Genomic DNA, 21,282 nt, shown 5'->3' on the forward strand with positions numbered 1-21,282 from the left:
TAAATCCCCTAAGGTTTTGAACAAAAAGAGAAACTCCAGTACCCAATATAGTTATTCAATGAAAGCTGATCCTTTTCTCACCCCCCCAAACCGGTGATTGAACCAAGGGCGCTCTACTACTGAGCTACAACGGCATCCCATTTTCACTTATTAAGACAGGGTGTCTCCAAATTGCCAAGGCTGGTCTCGAACTTGCTGCCTCAGCCTCCTACATAGCTGGGATTATAGGCATGATCCACTTTGTCCAGCTCAATGAAATCTTATTCTAACAAATTTACCTAAAAATTACTTACAAGATGCAAAGAAAAAAAACATATACTCTCCAATCTTTATTTTAACAGATAAATTCATCATATCTGATTCTAAATCTTTGAAAGTTATCTGCATTGCAAAGTTCCAAGAGCAAGAAGAGCTGGTTACCTTCAATTGTCTGGAAGGTATCCTGAGCTCTGCCTAATGGAGTTCTCAACTTAGAAAGGACGGTGAACTGTGCTGCTTCCCAAATAGCCCACTGCCAAAGCACAGCATCAGTCTTTAGAAGGTTGCGGGGAATTGTTGATTGGTCACGTTTATCCAGTCTCTGGCAGCTATAGAACAATCTTTCTAACCAATTGTCCTTCCTGGGAAAAACAGTTTCATATTTAACAAACAATAACAACTTCATTTTAAACATCCAAAACAATTACAAGGGGAATGGAATGAACTACAATTTTTTTCTACAAAAATAAGACAAAACCTATGAAATTGGGGGGCACTATATTCTCATCTCTCATTTTAAAATCTTTGTTAAAGCAGATGGGGTGGTATGGGTGAATTATCAGGGTAAATGGCTCATGACAATTTGGTGGACAAGATAAAACTCATCCAATGAAACCAAGCATTTTCACAGTATCTCTGCCCCCACCCACTCCCCAAAGTGTTGAGGACAATCATATCACTTACTGTCAATCAATTTCACCACTGAATTTCAAGGGCCACTTTTGTTTCTACAGATGCTATCTTCAAAGCAAATTTCCTATTGATGAAAACTAAAATGACCCACTTGAGAAGATTGTTACTTTCTATCTTGCCACATTGGACCCATTTTCTCCTCAAAACTTGGTGTAAGATCAAGATATTCCTAAAAAAAAATCACTTTTTCCAGAAGAAATAGTCAAAGAAATGTCTTACCCTGTTCTATGAGAATTCCCATACAAAATAAAACTAATAACATCAGAGAAATCTTGTGGATGGAATGTATTACTTGGTGCTTTACTCATGTGACTTCTTAATGCTAAAGAAATTTCTTGAATTTCTGTATGATTGTTATTGCTGTAGACAGAAAATGAAACCATTGTCAAGCAAAATATTTTGGATAAAAGATCAACACATCCTGTAAATGGCTATCTCCTAAGTTGAAGTAAAAAAGATAAAACTGACTTTAAAATGAACACAGAGATGTTGGAACCTCTTAATCATTGAGAAGAGGCACTATGTGAGAAGTGGTACTAATACACTAATATGGCAATTTGCCTTTTCCTAAACTACACGTTTTTTAGGTAGTAAAATTACAGTGCTCCAAAAAATATTGTTTTACCTTAGAACAACATCTAAAGGAATTGACTTCAACAGCTTTCCAAAGGCTTGTCGAATGCGAGTTCCACTATGGACTAGTTGAACACGGCAAACATCAACACACCTATGAAAAAGGAAAAGGACAAAGCAGATGTGGTAACATTCCTATATCATTAGGGCAGAGTCAGAAGACACAGTCTCTAGTTCATACCTCTGCAAGAGATCGTCTGGCAAAGAGGAGGACAGAGCATGCAGACTGCTGCATGCCTGCAGACAGATATTCACATCTTCAACAAGGGCTATGAAAAATGAAAAGACAACTTACTTTCAGTGCACCACAGAAATCACACACCCAATGTCTTAATTTTCTGAATCCATTCATAGAGTCAACAAACAGGGAACACCTGCTATAGACTATAGGCACTGTTGCCTGGAATTCTCATTGTGGTAACATTTAGGAAAATGATACATTGAACAAAATTCACTTAAGCTAACCCATCTTCATACAAAACTTTTTCTGGGGGAAAATTGAAGACTACATGGAATGTATTAACATTCACATAAGCTTAAAAATGTATCACTTAAAACAATTTTGTTTTCAAATACTTACAAATAAAAAAAAAAAAAAACAAGCCTGATTGTATAAATGTCATTAAAATGAGGATTATAAACCTTTAGGTCAGGGGAAGTGCTCAACTGTCTACTTCCATCATCAACTATTTCTTTTTAAGGGCTGATAAAAAGTAAAACATCTGAGTCTCTTACTGTTGGCTAAAAGGCCTTTGGAAAATTTATGAAAAGATGGAAGAGAGAACAAAGGTGCATATGTTTCCGACTTCTTCATTAAAACAGCCACTTCCAAAGCCCAAGTCATTAACAGTTTCCTGAAACAAAATAAACACTTGATTTCATATTTAAAAAAAAAAAAAATACAAAAGAACTCTCTTTTTCTTAATGTTGGTTTTTCTAAAGATGTCAATAACAAAAGTTCAAATTACAAACCTTGCTTTTACAAAATGGTGGGGTGCCTTTTAAGAAAACCTCCCCAAAGTAGCTTAAATTGTAGCAAAGAATATAAAGTAATAAAACCAAATTATAAAGTGTTTTACAATGAAGACACTGCTCTCTCACCTCTGTAATCAACATTTCTAATTTCCAAATTATAAAGGTGAATGAAAATAGTCTGGAAGAGTTAACATTAAAAATTATTAATTAGTTACCTTGTATCCTGGTTAAGGTTATCTTTCTTCAGCAATATTCCCAGAAGATTTAATATAATTGAGAAATGTTTCTTTGTAGCTGTAGTTACAGTACTAATCACAGCTCCATCAAACAAAGACGGGGAGGAAGAACTAAGGCTACTAGATATAAAGTGATCATGCCTGAAAGACAAAAGTATGGCTCACCATTTCATCTTCAATTAAAAAAGAAACAAGCAAGTTTAAAAAATAATTTTTTTTTCTTATGAAAGGTTTGTCAGTACAATACCTGGTACAATGGGAATACAACGTGTAGAGGACTGCATACTGAATGGCAGGGAAGTGAACAGCCAGGTCACTGTGCACAATCATCAGATTCTTACTCAGAAGTGCAAAGACAGTTGGAGACAGCGCCCACATCTGACAGTATACGAAAGAAAGTATATTTATTCTCCCTCCAAGACACACACCAGCATACAAAGAGTTTATCCTTCAAAATAAGTCTGGACCCTATTTTTTGAGATGGGGTCTCGCTATGTTGCCCAGTCTGGTCTTGAACTCCTGGGCTCAAGCAATCTTAACTCAGCTTTCCAAGTAGATGGAACTACAGGTGCCCATTACTGCACCCAGTTGTAGACATTTCTAAAACAAAAATAAAATTTAGATCTGGAAATAATCGCACTAAACCTGGGGTCTCTACAAACAGTTTTTCTAAAGATTAAGACAGCAAATGTTAGGCTTTGCAGGCTGTAGAGCATCTGTTATAACGTGACAACTCCTCAACTCTGCCACTACACTGAGGAACAGCTACAGACAAAACATAGGAATGAGAACTGATGTGTCCTGATACAACTTTACAAAACAGATGCAGAGTGGTGATGATCACACAATTCCTAACACACTAAAATTCACTCAATTGTACAATTTAAATGAGAACTGCATAATATGTAAAATAAACCTTAGTAGAGATTTAAAAAAAAAACAGGAGCTGGACTGCATTTGGCCCACAGTCCAAAATCTAAGCAAAGCCCTTTCTACCTTTTGGTATGATAGCCTGCACTTCCTTAATTTTTTGACACACTTCAAATAGCAAAGTGCCCTGTCAAAAACAAAACAAGGCACATCTCTGAACTTTATGCCTTTTCCATCCTTTCCTTTTCTGCTGCTAAGAAACTCCATTCCACCTGATTGCACTCTTCTCATCCTTTCTCCCCTTGTTTCCAGAATAAGGGACACAAACCTCCTCTAATCTGGACACAATGTGAATTCCTCAAAGATCAAGCTTTTGTATATAAAGAAGGGAAAAGTCTAATAAAGCACCCAAACATAATCTGACACTGGCTATGAGAGAAGCAGCAGCTGTGAGATGGTACAAGGCAACCTGGTCACACAATATGGGGAGCAAACACAAAAAGATGAGATATGACTTTGCTGTCTTCTCTTAGAAAACATTCCTTAATTATATCACAATACTTTCTATTAAAATTAATGTTTTCAACTCTGCAAGGTTCAAAAGGAGGAAGATATACACCACAGGCAATAATTATAAATCAAAAGCAGGGCTACTTTAAATTTCTTAAAGGAAAAAACAAACCTTTATTGTTATTCTAAAAAAGAATACATAAATATTCCTAGAGAAAAACAGGCAATTAAAATATAAGACCACAGGTAAGTACTATCTTTGGTGGAGGAAAAGGAAAGGAAAAAAGTATCAGAGCAAGAAAGAGACTGTACATTAAATGAATTAAACAATAAATAATTTTTTTAAAAAAACACACATTTGAGCTATGGAAAATGCTGACAAATTTTTCCTAAGCTGCTATTGTTATAGGAGAAATTCATGAAAAAATATTTTGAAGAAATATAAAATATTTGTTTAAAGGAAAACAGCTATATCCAATGACACGAAAACATTCCTGCCAATTTCATTTATCCGTGCATGTCCTAAGTATGGCCATTTGCTACAGACTGTTTCTGCTGACATAATAACATGATATTAAATAAAATATGTAAATATGCAAGAAGGCTTAACCAGACATAAAAACGGTCCTTACAATTAGGAACTCACCCCGATTAATGAGTTTTTAGCATTTCCAATTGTAGTCAGGGCACTAAGGTCAAATATGACCACAAATTTTGCATTGTCTACATTGAATACATGATTCTTAAAAGCTTCATGTTTTATTTCTGAACAAGCATCAGGAAGTTGTAGACTATGTAGCAGGTTGTTTAGGGCACAAGTCATTTCTCCCAAAATTAATTTATAGGCAGTCTCCAAAACAGGAATATTCTTCAAGCTGAGCACTGCTTGATAAACAGCATGAGCTACAGCAACAACCTGAGAAAGAGAAATTCAGGGAAGTGATAACAGAAAATAAATCTTGTAAAATTATATGGGAAACAAATCACTATCTGCATAGTGCTGATGATACACATCAATTTAAGACTGATACAGTCAAGATCACCTAAAACTGTTAGCTGTTGTTTTTTTTTTTTTTTTTAAACCTACCTCTAGGGAACTTAAACACATTAGTGATTAGCAAAAAAAAAAAAATTTTTTTTTTTTTTTTTATTTTTGCTTTGATTTTGTAGTACTAGGGATTAAACCCAAGGTGCTCTACCACTCTGAATGCTCTACATTCTCAATCCTTTTTATTTTGAGATAGAGCCTTGCTAAGTTGTTGAGGCTGGCCTTGAGGTTACACTCCTCTGGCCTCAGCTTCCCAAGTTGCTGGGATTACAGGCATTCACCACCATACCTGGGAATCAAAACTGCCAATATCAAATTTCTTAAATAGCCATGTTTAAAACAAGGTCAACATCAAAAGACATGTACAAATGGCAGTGTAAGATTGATTTCCCCCCCTCCTTGGATGGTGGGTAATATTACTGAGGTTTAAACCCAAAGATGCTCTACCACTGAGCTATATCCCCAGACTGTTTTCTTAATGGTACTGGGGATTTAACTGAGGGCTATTAACTAGTCAGTCACATCCTTAGGTCTTTTTATTTTGAGATAGGGTCTCACTAAAGATGGTCTCGAACTTATGACATTCCTATCTCAGCTTCCCCAGTTGCTGGGATTACAGCCATCAGACACCACACCCAACTTGATTTTCCTGCCTCTACTTGGAAAGTCTGTAGTGGATATGAATAGGGGTTAGCTGAGAAGCTAATAACTTTTATTTTCAAAACACACAGTACTTCTGAAATTATAACTTTATAAATACATCTACTGTTTTTATCTTCAAGAAAATTTACTAAAACAATGTGAAGATTATCTGGCACATCATTAAGGTATATATTACAATAATACATATTAAAGTAATCATTTCAATCACTATTCTAAATGAAATATTTCATTCAGTTTCACTTATGTAGCATACTAAGCAACATAAGTCCAACTCTTCAATGATGGAAGTTATTTTAAGTCATTGTCAAGGTATCACTTACCTCTTTTTCTTTATGATATCGTAAAAACAGGAGTTTAGATGATGGTATAAACAGCTTTTCTACAAATGATGATGGAAGTTTTGTATTTATCTGTTCAACAATCTAAAAGAATAAAATTTTTCAAATGAGCTTATCAGGTCACAAAAAGACATGGAGAAATTTTAAGTGCATACTGCTAAGTGAAAGAAGGCAACCTAAAAGGCTATTACTAGGTGTACGCGTTCTGGATGGTGTCGAGCCTGGTTCTGGAGGATCCGTCACCGCAACTGTCAGACCTTTGAACTCCCAGGACCTAAACTTCCAGCCCCGTCTCATGTACTTTTCTGGGGGACTATGCTGATCAGGAGTGAACTCAGTCAGAGTTGGCCCACCATGAAGTGGAAGAAAGTTCTTTAATAGATGCCCCTGCTGCTATATATCTTGGCAGCAAAGACACTAATTCTCTGGCATTTGCAGGAGTGAAATGTACCAATAGAAAACACTGGAAGCAAAATAGCAAAATCTAAAGGCTGAAAAGAAGAAGCAATCAGAGAAGAAAGATAACCAAAGGGAAATTGAAGGTTCTGCCATTTAGGTGTCAGCTTGGGTGGATTCCAGCAGAGGAGGAAGAGAAGACAGACAATTACTGAATGATAAGTCAGAAGATAAATTCCTAGCCTATACCTTTAATTTCAAGTAGTATGAATTTTTAAATGCTTTTGAAAGAATCAGAATTTTGTTTATTAAAATGCCTTTGTAAAAATGGAGGGTAGGCTATTACTGCATGATTCCAACTACATGACCTTCTAAAAAAGCAAAACTATGGAGAAAGTAAAAAGGTCAGGGACTGCCAAGAGTTTGAGTTGAAGAAAGTAAAAGATATGATTAGTTGGAACACCAGGGATTTCTAGAGCAGTGAAACTACTATGTATGGTACTGTAATAATGAATATTTGTCACTATACATCTGTTAAAACTCATAAAATGGCCAGAAGCACTGGCATGTGCCTATAATCCCAGCTACTAGGGAGGCTGAGAAGACAGGAGGACTAATAAATTCAAGGCCAGAATGGGCCACACAGTAAGACCCTGTCTCAAAGTAAAACAGAATAGGGCTGGGAATGTAGCTCAGTGATAAAGCACTGGCCTAGCATGTGTAATGCCCTATATTTCACCCCCAGAATGGCACAGGGGGAGGGACCCCCTAAAATGTACAACAGAGTGAACACAATGTATAATACTGCTCATCAATTTTAACAAACATACCACTCTAGCACAAAATGTTAATAAAGGATGACACTGCTGGAGGAGAGGATATATAAAAATCCTATACTTCCTGCACAATTTTTCTGTAAGCCTAAAAACTGCTCTAAAAAATAAAGTCTATTGATTTAAAAAAGTTAACAAAACTAAGCTATATTTCAAGGGCTTTTCACAGTGACATTAAAGTGTTTAGACATCCAAATAGGAAACATGCATTTTACAGTAAAACATGAGGATATTTTTTTTTTTTAACACTAGCAAAACTAGTATAACTTTGGCAGAAATGTTCTGCCGAATGTCATCTAGAATTTTCTTTAAAATAATAAACACAATTGGATGTCAGTTGTGGTGGAACATGCCTGTAATCCCAGTGGCTCAGGAGACTGAGACAAGAGAAATGAAAGTTCAAGGCCAGCCTCAGTAACTCAGAGAGGCCCTAGACAACTTAGTGAGACCCTGTCGCAAAGTAAAAAACCAAAAGGTCTCAACTTAGTGAGACCCTGTCGCAAAGTAAAAAACCAAAAAGCTCAGTAGTGAAGAATCCCTGGGTTAAATCTTTGGTCTGCAAAAAAATTAAGCATAACTTTGGTATAAATATTCAGCAGAATGTCATCTAGAATATTCTTAAAAATAACAAATACAGTTGGAGATGAAGGGCCGCAATGAGGGGGCAGGGTTAGCAGCCTAGATGAAACCAGATGGGCCATGTGTTTCTAATTATAGAAACTGAGTACCAAGTATGCAGCAATCCAATATGCTATTCCATTTTTTTGTGTTTTAGAATGATCATAATGAAAGGTGGGAGTTATTTATGGTTAAGAAATTAAAGGAAAAAAAAAAAAGAAATTAAAGGAATAAAAACTATAAAAGAAGTTTTATATGGAAAACAAAACACAACAGTCTTTCAAAATAGCTATCAAGTACTTTCTCTCATATAGTACTTATTAGGGGTATTGAAGAGGCTGAGATGGGAAAAAAAAGGTAAAGCTATGCTGAGATGAGCTATTTCTATAAGTTAACAGATACTAGAAAAAAAGCCTAAAAGATTATAAAAACAAGACTTTTCAATGCACTAAAAAAAAGTCATTAATAAATTTTTTAAAGCCCATAATTTCTTCCACACATATTTAAATTTAAGGGCCTAAATAAACATTAAAAAGCAGCAAAAACAATAATTCACATACCAATGTGAGTAAATTCAAGACTGAGATGATATAATCAGTACCACAAGTCTGGCAATTCTCCAGTTGGTCTAATCCATATGTAATGACCATGTCACAATGTATAGTCATGCTAGGATCCAAGCTGCCGAGCAAAACACCAACACACTCATTAGCAGCTGTCAACACAGCCTCAGAAAAAAACACTTGGTTTGCAGCCGTCACACATCTCATTACTCTGTACAGAACCTGCAAATGGGGAAAACAAGCAGCTTTTTAAAAAAACTCACATGCTTCCACAAAGCAAGAAAATATTTTCTATTTAACTCAGCTTCAACTGAAAATTAACTTCTTTTCTTGCCAGGAGTCTCTCAATCTCCTAGATCCCAGTAGCTGAGTAATAAGAGTATCTTTACTACTTAATGCAAAAAGTGAAAAATCCCCAAAGTATTATTGTGACAGAAAATGGAATCTGCCATCTATATATTACCCTTCTTCATCTCTCCCCAAAGTCACAGCATGGCTAATGCTCAGAGTCTTCATAATATTAACATGGGATAACCTGCTCACACTTACTGAAATGTAGCTCTTCAACTTTTGGTCACCAATCTTTTAAAACTAGACACCCAGTTCTCCTTAAGCTAGCAGTGATGTTCACATGCTGATGCTTGCTAGGCAAGTGCTCTCCCACTGAGTTATGCCCCCAGCCCCTGATGATCTCTTCTGAAAAGTAAGCATTTCTATGCTTGCCACATAATACCTATTAAGGATTATAAAAATCAGGTAATTTCTGATACACACACACACACAAGCAAATCTCTGAATTGTAATGGTCAACACTTATGTACCAAATTTCCAATAAAAATAACTTAGGAAAGAAAACAACAGAACAAACTGATATTGAAAAATATTTCTGTAATAGTCAATAGCAACTACATACAGGATTTTTTTTAAAACCTATACAAAGATTCTGTTAAAATCATTCACAAATGCCTAAAAGATTCTCATAAAATAATATATATTTAATATGTCCCCTTCCTATCGTTTTACATCTGAGTTGAATGCCCTAATTTCAACTCCAACAGTCTTCAAACAACCACCTTTTAAACAGTAAAGGGGAAACAAATATTAAAACCATTTTGATCAGATTTTAAACGGTTTAATATATAACATGAAGGTTTAACTATCTTTAGCCTCTAACATTTCTGCTCCAATATACAATTAACTCACCAAGAACTATATATAATTAATATCCCATTTTATTTAGCATATATATAAGTAAATACTCCTAAAAGCTAATGTTATATCCAAACAGTAAAGTTTTAATCATTTAGATTGAATCTTTTCTGACTATATGACATGTTGGTCTACTTTGATATTCAAACAGAGTACACTGGGGTTCATTTCTCCTCTATTAAAAACTGAACCACTCACTGGACTGCAGTGCAACTAAGACTTGGGATCATTGTGTGACGAACTGGCTTTTTTTTACCGCCAGCCTCAGACTACCATGTATTTTAAATTTATGTATCTTTAGACTTTAATGTCAGGCTATCAAAAGATACAATGAGTTTCATCCTGTAAGCTCAAATAAAATACATTTGAGGCTCTCTTTTTAATATTTTTTAATTGTTGATGGAACGTTATTTTTAATATGTGGAGCTGAGAATCGAATCCAGTGCCTCACACATGCTAAGCAAGCATTCCACCACTGAACCACAAGCCCAGCCCCAAATTTGAAGCTGTTTATAGTACACTATTCTTAATATGTTGAAAAGCTAAAAAAAACACTCAATAATTTTAAAACAAAATAATTGGTACATTTTAAAAAAAGAATAAAGAGATCTTTCATAGATCAATTTATTTATTTGTGAAAGATCTCCTAAAAGAAAACTTTGTGAACATTTAAAATTCCAGAGTGGTACTTTTTTATGGTGTGGGAAGTGGGCTAGAGTGGGTTTCCTTGCTTTTCTGGCTTAGAAAGTAACCAGGCACATATATCATACATGATAAACAAATGCAAGGTTAGTAACAGTTCACTAGGTATGAGAAGCATTCACAACACAAAACAATTTTGCTTTTGAACAACACCTGAAATTCTTAAAGACACTTACATCTGTTACATATGCCTCAGTAATTGGAGGACCCCGAATTGGGCTGAATCGTTCCCCAATGCTCCTCACCACAGTGCTAAATACTCGGAGAAGCGCTGCCAGCTTTGGTAATGATACTGATGGGGGAGGAACGTCTTCATCCACTGATTCCCCAGAGGCCACATGGCTGAGATCCTAGATATGAATTAACAGCATTCTTATTTAACCAGTATTTTTAATTTTTAAAAAACCTCCCATTTGTTAGTTAATTAACTTCACAATAGATTTTCAAAAATTAAGAGAAAAGAATACTTATGACTCCAGATATAAAAATGGGTTTGTTTTATTTAAATAAACCCAGGTGAAACCAAATAGATTAAGGAAATACTCCCTACACCAACACATAGGCATTGAGAAAGATAACAGAAAATATACTATAGTTAAATATAAATGGAACTAGAAATCTTTGTCATTTCTAAATTGGTTTTCTGCTAATATCTTATTTTAGGTACTCCTTTAAGCCACGTACCAAAACCTAGGTATTCCACACCAATATTATGCCCAGGAAAAGTAAAGAGAGAGCCTTAAAAATTATAAGACTAGTCCACAGTTGTACCACCTACCTGGGGAAATAAGATACACTCAAAGGAAAAGATTATCTAATGAAATATTAGAACCAATATATTATCTACACATAATTTAGCACTAAAAAAAACTACAGAGAATTAAATGTTATGGAACCCCCCAAAAAATGTCTTTACAAACTACACAGGTGTCTTTTGAAAGGCAGACCAGCTATAAAGGTGGGCCAGGAATAAATACATTCATTCTACATGTTGGAGGCAAAGAAAAAAATGTGGAAGCAAAATATTCCCTTGCTTTGCTCTGAAAGAAAGGAAACATCAGCACAGGTAAAAAGCAGTGAAATCCTATTGGCTAGAAGTAGTAAAGGCATTAAAAAAAAAAAGAGAGATGAGGCTGTTTTGATGGGAGCACTTATACAGCCGCACAACCTGGATGAAGCCAAGGCTTAGATGCCATAATGTGTGAGAGCAAAGTCTTTAGGGATCCCCCACCACCACCCGCAAAAGCATCAATTTGCCTTACTTTTAAGATTCTTTTGGTAACAAAAATAAGAATGAACTTCAGAAAATATATTATGAAAAATACTATCGAGTATTTCAAGTTTTGCAAAATATCACGCCTATAATTTTTCTTATAGCCTTTCTGATAGCTCGAAAACAATACTGCAATGGTCTTGTAATTTCTGCTTAAATGTCAGGTGGCTTACATTATTTTCAAGTAAGTCTAGCACTGTTTTGAGACTTCTGTTTTTCATTTTTATTTATTTTTCCTTAACTGGCATTTTAAGAATTAACTTTCCAGATACTCACCTCAGCATATGCCTCCATGTCTTCTAGAAACTGACCAAGAAGAGTGGTAGAAAATGCAAGATCAGCTACCCAAAATGGCTCCAAACTCTGCAACCACCCTTGGAATCATATAAGAAATGTTAAAGAGTAGGCAAAAACAAAATTTAAAAGCGATTCAAGAACCTTGTTTTAAAGGTATCTAGTTTCCTTTCTTTCTGGCAGTACTGGAGATTGAATTAGAATCTCACACATACTAGGCAAGTGTTATACCACAGAGCCAAATTCCCAGTCCTCTTTGAGAAACAGGCTGGCTAAGTTGCAGAGGCTGAATTCAAACTTGTAATCCTCCATCTCAACCTCCAGGATTATAGAAATGTGCCACTGTGCCCAGCAAGGTATTGGATTTTTAAGTTGCCTACCCTTAAAAACACGCCTTACGTCATAAAATTAGAACAGCTAACTGTTAAACATGCTGTTCTGATCATGATTAAAGGCATTTTTCAGTGCTGCAGAAATAACCAATCTTCAGAAATTAAAATATAAATCTCATGCTCTTTTTTTTAAGCAGATTTAACATCTATATTGTCACTACACACATGATTCAGACTTAAATACCAATATGTACCATAAACCCGGCTTTCTTTTCTTTTATTTATTCATTTAGTTTTAGTTTTAGGTGGACACAATGTCTTTATTTTGCATTTTTATGTGGTGTTGAGGATCCAACCAAGCGCCCTACGCATGACAGGCGAGCACGCTACCGCTTGAGCCACATCCCCAGCCCTCAACCTAGCTTTCTAACCCAGGGCCATGTCTAGCTATCAAAAGTGTGAAAATGAGATCAGACATTCTCACTAGCAAGTCCTATTTTCAGCACTTCACGGCACTAAGTAAGCTAAGAGAATTGTGAAAATCAGTAGTGCTATCATTCATGGAAGTCGAAAACAAGCAAAACCATAAACATTTCTTTATCATTTATGACAATTCTCTACACTCATCTTTTCTTTTTTTTCACCTCTGAAGAAAAGAAAAAAAGAATCACAAATAACCAAGATAGTCCATCTTAAATTTCAGGATATTGTCACCACCTATCTTTTCCTCCATGCTACAAATGATTCATGGTTAGCCCTTTAAATTTCTCATAGATACAACATTACACTCTGTTCTCCTACCCACTACTAACTACACAATTTTACTTCGAAAAAAATCAATTTAACTAACATACAATGCTCAATTCTGATAACCACAAAATTCCCTCAAGCCATGATTTTTCTTGAATTAGTGAAGAAATGGTCTAACAGCTGGTCTTTGGAAGACCCTAAATCCTTCCCACAGTATTTAAATGACTAATATATGCGAAAAGACTTACCAGACACCTGCTGTGTGAGTGAAGGTTTCTGAGTATGATCTATGTGCCATCCAACTAATATATCAACCGTATCCTTGATGAAGACAAAAAAGGAAAAAGCAAATTATTTGAAGGTGAACCAAATCATGATTTTAAAAAAACTCTGTTCCATCTACTTCTTCTATCTGTGAACCAAATCATGATAAAAAACTCTGTTCCATCTACTTGACATTACAGAAACTTAGGGGAAGAGAGAGATGGGAAAATAAAGGAACGCAGCTATGACAGTGATAAAATTTTTATCTTCTTCGAATATCTTTAGGCATCAATGTCAGAAAGAAAAATACAGTTGGTACTTTTTATAAAAGTAATACTATTACACCACTCAACCCTGGACTCAAATCTCTGTTTATAGTTAAGGGAGGCAGAAGCATCATTTTCTATCTGATTCCCCAATTCCTCACACACAAACATCCCCTCAGCCCAACCTAAGAGAAGGAAAGTGGGGAACTCACCCTAAAATTAGTGCTGAAAATATGAGGGTAACATCGAGCCACCAAAAGAATGCACTTAACACATTTGCAAAGTAATTCTGGTGTATCCACATTTTCAAGAATGGACTGCAGGCTGGTCATTACAAGCTTAAAAATAAAAGTCACAAACCATGAACATTCAATAAAGTAGGAAGAAAACAAGGAAATTAGATTCATTATTTACTGGGGCTATATCTAAAATTGATTATGATACTGAAGAAAATAAATTCTATGGTCTTACTTAAAAAAAAAAAATCTTATCCCACAAAGACATAAGGTTGAAAAAAAAAATACTGTTCTCTATTTTAATATCAATTAACATTATGCCTTTAATATCAATTAAAGTTAGTTCTAAGTAATGTTACTCATAAGTGCTTCATTTATTACCCTGGCTGTGACTATTCCAAAGTACAAAAAGTTAAGATGTGCTTGGGAACTGCAGAAAGAATCACAATTATGTCCCAAATTAAAATGTAGGTCAAATTTTATGCAATTAATGCTTTAGAGCAAAGTTTATACCATTGGCTTCCAATAAGAATCAATCAGAGGCTTCGCATGGCCATCACCATAAAAGACACGCAGGTTCATGTTACCACTATAAATGTTATCAAAATAACTACAGGGAATATCACTGACAGAATATTTTACAGCTTTTAAAACCTGTTCCCCAAAATGAAGATGTATATATGTTTACAACACTTTCATAAAAGAAAGCTACAAATAAATATGTAAGAAATGCTAGAATTAGAAAACCACCATTTTGCAATAGCCAATGTTACACTCCAAAACCTAAAAGAATATCAATAGATGATAAAAGTTATTGAGTGAAACACTACTAAAAAACAGGATATTCAGAAGGTCTCAAGGAATCCCGTCCATACTGCTAATTCCAAAAGAAAAATAAACTTTCATAACAGGAAGATGTTGTGGTCATTCTGTCAATCAGGTGATCAAACTCTGCATGTGTGACTAATATCTATGTGGTATCCAACTAACGTATCAACTGTATACTATTTGCCATCTGGTGTGATGCAACAATCAGAATGAAACTTTTACTTGAATCATTAAAAAATAAGATGACAAACTTAAAAAGTAAATCATACTGCTCCACACAAAAAGATGTGGAAAACATAAATCAAGAATAAAAAGGCATATCACCAAAGATAACACTTGTCTTTTGAATTGGTCTTGGATCAGATAGCTCTAAAAGGCATCTTATGAACAATTGTAGCCAAACACTGTAGTGCACATCTATAATCCCAATGACTTAGGAGACCAAAGCAGAGGGATCAAGTACAAGGTCAGCCTCAGCAACTTAACAAGGTCCTAAGCAAGTTAGCAATGCTGAAAGACCTTTTCTCAAAAACTAAATAAGAAGAGGTGGGTCTATAACACAGGGTAGAATCCCCTGGTGCTCATTCCCCAGTACACCCCTTCACACATAAAAGGAACAATTACAGAAATCTGAATTATAGACTATGTATGTAATAAAAACTCATTTTCTTATATAATATTGCTGTTACACAGACTGCCTAATTCATAGGAGATGCATACTGAAAGAAACATGGTGTGAATTGTCATGAGTATAATTTATCTTCAAATGGTTCAACTAAAAAGTGTTGTGCATGTGCGTGCCTGTATATCACATGTGTTTATAAGTGTCAGAGCACCAGGAGCTGTGGCGCATGCGTATAATCCCAGCTAGTACAGAAGCTGAGGCAGAATTGCAAATTTGAGGTCAACCTAGACAATTTAAAGAGAACCTATCTCAAAATAAAGATAGAAAGGACCAGAGATGTAGCTCAGTAATAGGGTGCTTGCCTAGCATGCACAGCACCCTGGGTTCAATCACCCCCCCCCCCAAAAAAAATTGTAGAAATAAAACAACTATAGCATTAATATGTGGGGGCTGGGGAATGTAGCTCAGTGGTAGGATTAGTAGCATGGATAAGACTCTGAGTTTAATCTCCAGTACCCAAAAAAAAAAAAAAACAAACGCTAATACATGACAAATCTAGAGGAAGTATATATGGGTATTTACTGGTCTAAATGTTCTCCTGAAGATTTGAAATTTTTCAAAATACATAGTTAGGAAATATTCATAATATAAAAGCTGCATGTAAAATAAGCCCAACTTTATGTTACACTCTTTAGTTACAGATAATTATTTGAAACATTCCTAAAATTGTGCTAAGAACTTCTATAACTAGGGAAAAAGATAATTTTCAAAAAGCAGAATTATTTCTTATATCTGATTTTTTATAAAAATGAAAATAAACTAAAAAAGCAAATAAAAAATGTCATATACTCTAAAAACCAAAACTCTAATTATAAAAACATTGCCTCAACAAAAATTTAATTAAAAACTTGCTGAAAACTAAATTGAGGCCAGGCATGGTGGCACACGCCTATAATCCCAACTACTCAGGAGGCTGAGGCAGGAAGATCACAAGTTCCAGGATAGCATGGTCAACCTGGTGAGACTCTGTCTCAGAAAATAAAAGGGACAGAGAGAGATCTCAGTGATACAGCACATCCCTTGGGTTCGATCCCTGGTATTGCCTTTAAAAAACCAGACAAATTGAGAACTAGCTTTTTAAAATAAATAAATATATATACATATATACATATATATATATATATGTATATATATATTTTTTTTTTAGTTGTAGGTGGACACACAATATCTTTCTTTCTTTCTTCTTTTTTAATGTGGTGCTGAGGATCGAGCCCAGTGTCTCACATGTGCTAAGTGAGCACTCTACCACTGAGCTACAGCCTCAGCCCAGAACGACCTTTAATACGTTCAGACACACAAAAGTAAAATAAAACTAAGCTAGTATTCTTTTATATAAAAGTTTTTAGATCACTTGGATTAAGAATTTTTGACATTTTATCAAGCCTAAAAAGCCTTAGAAACAAGGTGTAATGTTTAGCTTCTGTCTCCCTCAAAAAATGTGAGGCCCACTCCTTCCAACTCTCCTGGTTGGAGTTCGTACTTTCGAATCTGTAGATCATTCTAGCATTAAGTAACTTCAAAGGAAAGTTTCTAAAAAGCGAAAAGACCAAATTTTTTAAAACTTACTTTAACTATCTTTACTATGTACCCTTTACCCAAACTCAGAAAGAAAAATCTCATTTACATCCTGTTTACAACCAGTAGATAAGTCCCATTCTGTTTCCTTTCCTTATGCTCCCCTACAAGGACACTTTAAGGTCAATTTTTTTCCCAAGCACATCACTTGTTTTCTCCCCTCATCCTTACCTGCATTACAGATGAAAAGGCTTTCTTTTCTCCTACAGTCTCTAGTGCTTTGTAGGTGGCACATAAGTAGAGGAGTTTAACTTCATCTTTTGCAGATGAGCTAAATTTACTAAAAATCCATTTGAAGATCTTCTCAGCCTCATAGCTTAGAGAAGCACAAAGAAGGCCAAGACAGCAAGCTCCCTCCTGTCTCAATTCCTGAAGCAATTTGCTACTGTTGATTTTAAAGCAAACGAAATAAAACACATACAAAAGGCATAAGACTTCAAAGATGACAAGAATGACACATCTTACAAAGAATGTCTCAGATATTTTTTAAAATTTAAATTTTTTCATTAAAGTTCAAATTACATAAAAGGCTGAAATTTTGCAAATCTAAATACTGTATTCTTTTTATTCTTTAGTGCTCAAAAGTATCTTTGTCAGACATTACATTTTCTTTTACAAAATCAATTATCAACAAACTGTAAGTAAAGGTTCAGAAGTGCTAAAATTCAGGCTTCAAATTCCATTTCAAACTAAATGATTCACAGAAAACAGCAGTAACAAATGAAAAAACACAATATAAGTAACTCCATTACTTATATTATTCAATATGTAAGGACTATAAAAATGAGAAATGGTAAACTAAGTATATAATATCTAAAAAATTAAAAATAAATTTAAAAGGACAATATCATTAACTTACCCATAATATTGATAAGCAACTACATAAAATAAAACTATGAAAAGGTAAGCAAGGTCTATGACCTCCTACGTTCTGGGTGCTTTCCAATACTGCCTATTTTGCTCATAGAAGGAATCTCCTTTTTACCTCCATTCTCTAAGCAGTTACAAAATTCCCTAGTTTATAAAATCTAATCCCATTCATTCATGCCTGTGTTAAGAGTTTGCACCATCCCACAAATCGATGTTCACTCCAACTGCCAAATTAGAAAATATTCCCTTTTAGGTGGATTCCTTTGGTACAACAGTAACATATAAATACCACAGATAAAGATGACACAAGGACTCCATAAAACATCAAATATGTTTATTATAAATAAACTCAGTGGATGTATCCTGTGTATATTTTTTAAAGTCAATTAAATGTAACCATATTGACTTACCTTTCATTAAGCACATCATGTACAGCAGCCAAGATATTATCCAATTGCTTCACTAGTACCTTTAAAAAATAATAATAAACTTTTAATTCCTATGCTTTAAAGAATAACATTTGTAGTTTGTTTTCACTTATCTTCCACTCCAAATTATAATTAGAAGTACCTTAGTTTCCTTATTATTCCCAGATCCCAATGAGCATATAGCAGCAATGGCGTGTTTCCCTTCAGACTATAAAAGAATTTATCCATTGGAAACAATCATAATCATCAATGGAGGGAGAAAAACAAAGTCAATGAAGTAATAAGGTCAAATGTCAATGGCAACATGGTGGGTTTAAAAGGTCCACTGTAAAATTCTTTGCTGTACATCTAAAACTTTTCATAATAAAATGTGCAGGAAGGAAGAACCTGCTGTGAACCAAATGTTGTTTTGCTTCTCTATACTATTTTTTTATTAGTTTTCTCATGCCCTATATCAATTTAACTTTAGAAAATTACTTAAATGGATAAAATTTTCTAATTGTACTGAACTTTGTTTTTGAAAGGGTTTTTCCATTTCCTTAATCCTGGTCACAAACCAAACTACCAAGAACAAAATATGTACGCTGTACCTTCATTTCACATATGAAAAACAGATATTCTGTTCTGGAATAGCAAAAGAAAAACGGAGGACAACAGAATTATGCAAGAAAACAAATGTGCTAAAAATTAAAGCACTGTGGCACACGCTTGGAACCCCAGCGGCTCTCGAGACTGAGGAAGGAGGATCACGAGTTCAAAGCTAGCCTTAGGAACTTAGGCCCTAAGCAGCTCAGTGAGACCCTTCTTTAAATAAAATTTTAAAAAGAGCTGGGGATGTGGCTAAGTGGTTAAGCACCTCTGAGTTCAAACTATAGTAACCACCATCCCAAATTAAAGCACTTTATTGCAGAAGGCATCAATATGGATCCCACAATTGTCAGAAGCAGATAAATTATACATTAGGGGTCATTAGGTTCTATAACAGAAGCCAGATAAGTGTGAGATAGAAATCTGCATTTTTTTTTCCCTCAGAAACAAACCCTTTCCCTTCTCAAACTGCTCCAGATAGTAATAACTAGTTTATTACACAAACACAGAAATGATCAACAATTCCAAACACACTGCACTCACCAGCTTATTTTCTGGCTGCTGAATAAATTCTTTCAACTGCTTTACAGTAGCCAGTCTTCGGTCTCTGTCGTCTTCCCGGGTGATCCTCCGAAGAAGATTCGACAGTCGAGACTCATCAGAATAAGACATCGATCGCTCTGAATACAAAAACATTTTGTTGCTTACTAAATATAAATAAACATACTAAGTGTATAGCCCAAATATTTTAAAGTACCTCAAAAACCGTCATCTCCAGATTTTTCATTCAGAAACAACAAATGCAGTTCCTGTCACTATTCTGTTCATTTCTATCCATCAAGCTCTATCAAGAGTGCCTAGACACAGATCCATGAACCCTCAATAAAGATTGCTAAAGGAAAGACGAATGAAAACTCTTAAGCAAACCAAATACCTCATTCCAAAGGTCCAAAGAAAGGTTTCGAAACAATTTTCTTTAGGTCCATGCCAAGCTGTTTTCAACATTCTGATAAAAAAGAGTGGGTAGCCAGGCATGTTGGTGCACTACAGTTCAAGACCAGCTGAGGTAACTCAGTGAGACCTATCTCAAAAAATAAAATACAACAACAAAAAAAGAGAAGGGGGATAAAGGATTTCTACAAGTTAGGGATGATGACCCGATTAAGTAAATAGGTTGTATGCTTTAGTTTCTCATCTAGATAAACCCTGGAAGAAACCTCTTATTCACACTATCATTTTTCTAAGACAAGGCCTTGGCAAATTGCAACCACACATGGAGTTCAACAAATGTCTAATTACCACCAACCATATGCAAGACATGCTATCACTAGAAAAGTGACAAACCAGAACCTTTCTTCTCTTATTTTTTCATGATAAGAAAAAGCACAAACACTCAAATAGTGCTTATATTAATATAATAAAAATACATGTAAGGACAAAATTTTAAAAGAAAATTTTTAGTTGTGCTATTTACCATGACTAGCCATGTAGCCTAAACAACAAACCATATCAAACAGTGTGACAGTTTCATTTTTCTGTAAAGTGTATAAAGAAAATTGGTAATCCCTCTCAAAGGGGGAACCTACCATCTGGGAAAAGAAACAAGATTTTTACAAATCTCTAGCTCATACAATAATTCAATAAAAATGGACATTGAAGTGTCATTAGGTTATCATCTGGGACATCTACTCTATTTATAATGCTATAACCATCAAACTGTATATCGGTGAGCCTGTGGGGAAGAAGAATTGAACCAAATTAACTTTTTAAAACAAACTCTTTTTTGTTGTTGTAGTTAACTGTTTTTATTTGAGATAGGTCTCACTGTGTTACTTAGGCTGGTCTTGAACTAGTATACCACCATGCCTGGCTACTCACTCTTTTTATCAGAATGTTGAAAACAGCTTGGCATGGACCTAAAGAAAATTGTTTCTGAACCTTTCTTTGGACCTCTGGAATGAGGTATTCTGTTTGCTTAGGATTTTTCTTTCATCTGTCCTTCAGAATCACATTCTAGCTTCTAGGATATTTTAAATCAAAAGCTTCACTCTACTAACAATACAGCCTTTAGCTCAGCCACTCTACTTCTGAAATTGTACCAAGAGAAATCATTTTTTAAAAAGCTATATGCTGGCCAGGCATGATAGCACACACCTTTAATCCCAGGTACTCAAAGGCTAAGGCAGGAAGAGTGCAAGCTCAATGCCAGACTGAGCAATGTAGAGTAGCTCAAAGGTAGAATGCTGCTGGGTTCCACCCCCAGTGCCATAAAAAAAGAAAAAAAAAATTTAAAGTATACACAAAAAAATAACAGGGCTGGGGCTATAGCTCTGTGACAGAGCACTTGC

The 21,282-nt window shown here is 35.0% G+C and overlaps 1 protein-coding gene and 1 pseudogene across 3 annotated transcripts in view; one reads left to right on the forward strand and one right to left on the reverse strand.

Moving 5' to 3' along the window:
* Smg1 (SMG1 nonsense mediated mRNA decay associated PI3K related kinase) overlaps window positions 1-21,282 on the reverse strand; it is a 97,179-nt gene that overhangs the window by 50,123 nt on the left and 25,774 nt on the right. For all 3 annotated transcript variants that reach the window (XM_027940968.2, XM_071605464.1, XM_071605465.1), the window contains 17 exons: window positions 19,478-19,614; window positions 18,329-18,387; window positions 17,220-17,433; window positions 13,937-14,062; window positions 13,443-13,515; window positions 12,095-12,192; window positions 10,722-10,895; window positions 8,632-8,856; window positions 6,207-6,308; window positions 4,822-5,091; window positions 3,043-3,173; window positions 2,775-2,936; window positions 2,320-2,438; window positions 1,766-1,853; window positions 1,577-1,678; window positions 1,171-1,311; window positions 421-620 (listed from right to left, as the gene is read on the reverse strand). In XM_027940968.2, coding sequence (XP_027796769.1) covers window positions 421-620; window positions 1,171-1,311; window positions 1,577-1,678; window positions 1,766-1,853; window positions 2,320-2,438; window positions 2,775-2,936; window positions 3,043-3,173; window positions 4,822-5,091; window positions 6,207-6,308; window positions 8,632-8,856; window positions 10,722-10,895; window positions 12,095-12,192; window positions 13,443-13,515; window positions 13,937-14,062; window positions 17,220-17,433; window positions 18,329-18,387; window positions 19,478-19,614 — 2,421 coding nt within the window. The remainder of the gene's footprint in view (window positions 1-420; window positions 621-1,170; window positions 1,312-1,576; window positions 1,679-1,765; window positions 1,854-2,319; window positions 2,439-2,774; window positions 2,937-3,042; window positions 3,174-4,821; window positions 5,092-6,206; window positions 6,309-8,631; window positions 8,857-10,721; window positions 10,896-12,094; window positions 12,193-13,442; window positions 13,516-13,936; window positions 14,063-17,219; window positions 17,434-18,328; window positions 18,388-19,477; window positions 19,615-21,282) is intronic.
* LOC114096935 (small integral membrane protein 11 pseudogene) lies at window positions 6,579-6,780 on the forward strand (annotated as a pseudogene).

This window comes from Marmota flaviventris, chromosome 19, assembly GCF_047511675.1.
Source record: "Marmota flaviventris isolate mMarFla1 chromosome 19, mMarFla1.hap1, whole genome shotgun sequence".
Classification (NCBI taxonomy): Eukaryota; Metazoa; Chordata; class Mammalia; order Rodentia; family Sciuridae; genus Marmota; species Marmota flaviventris.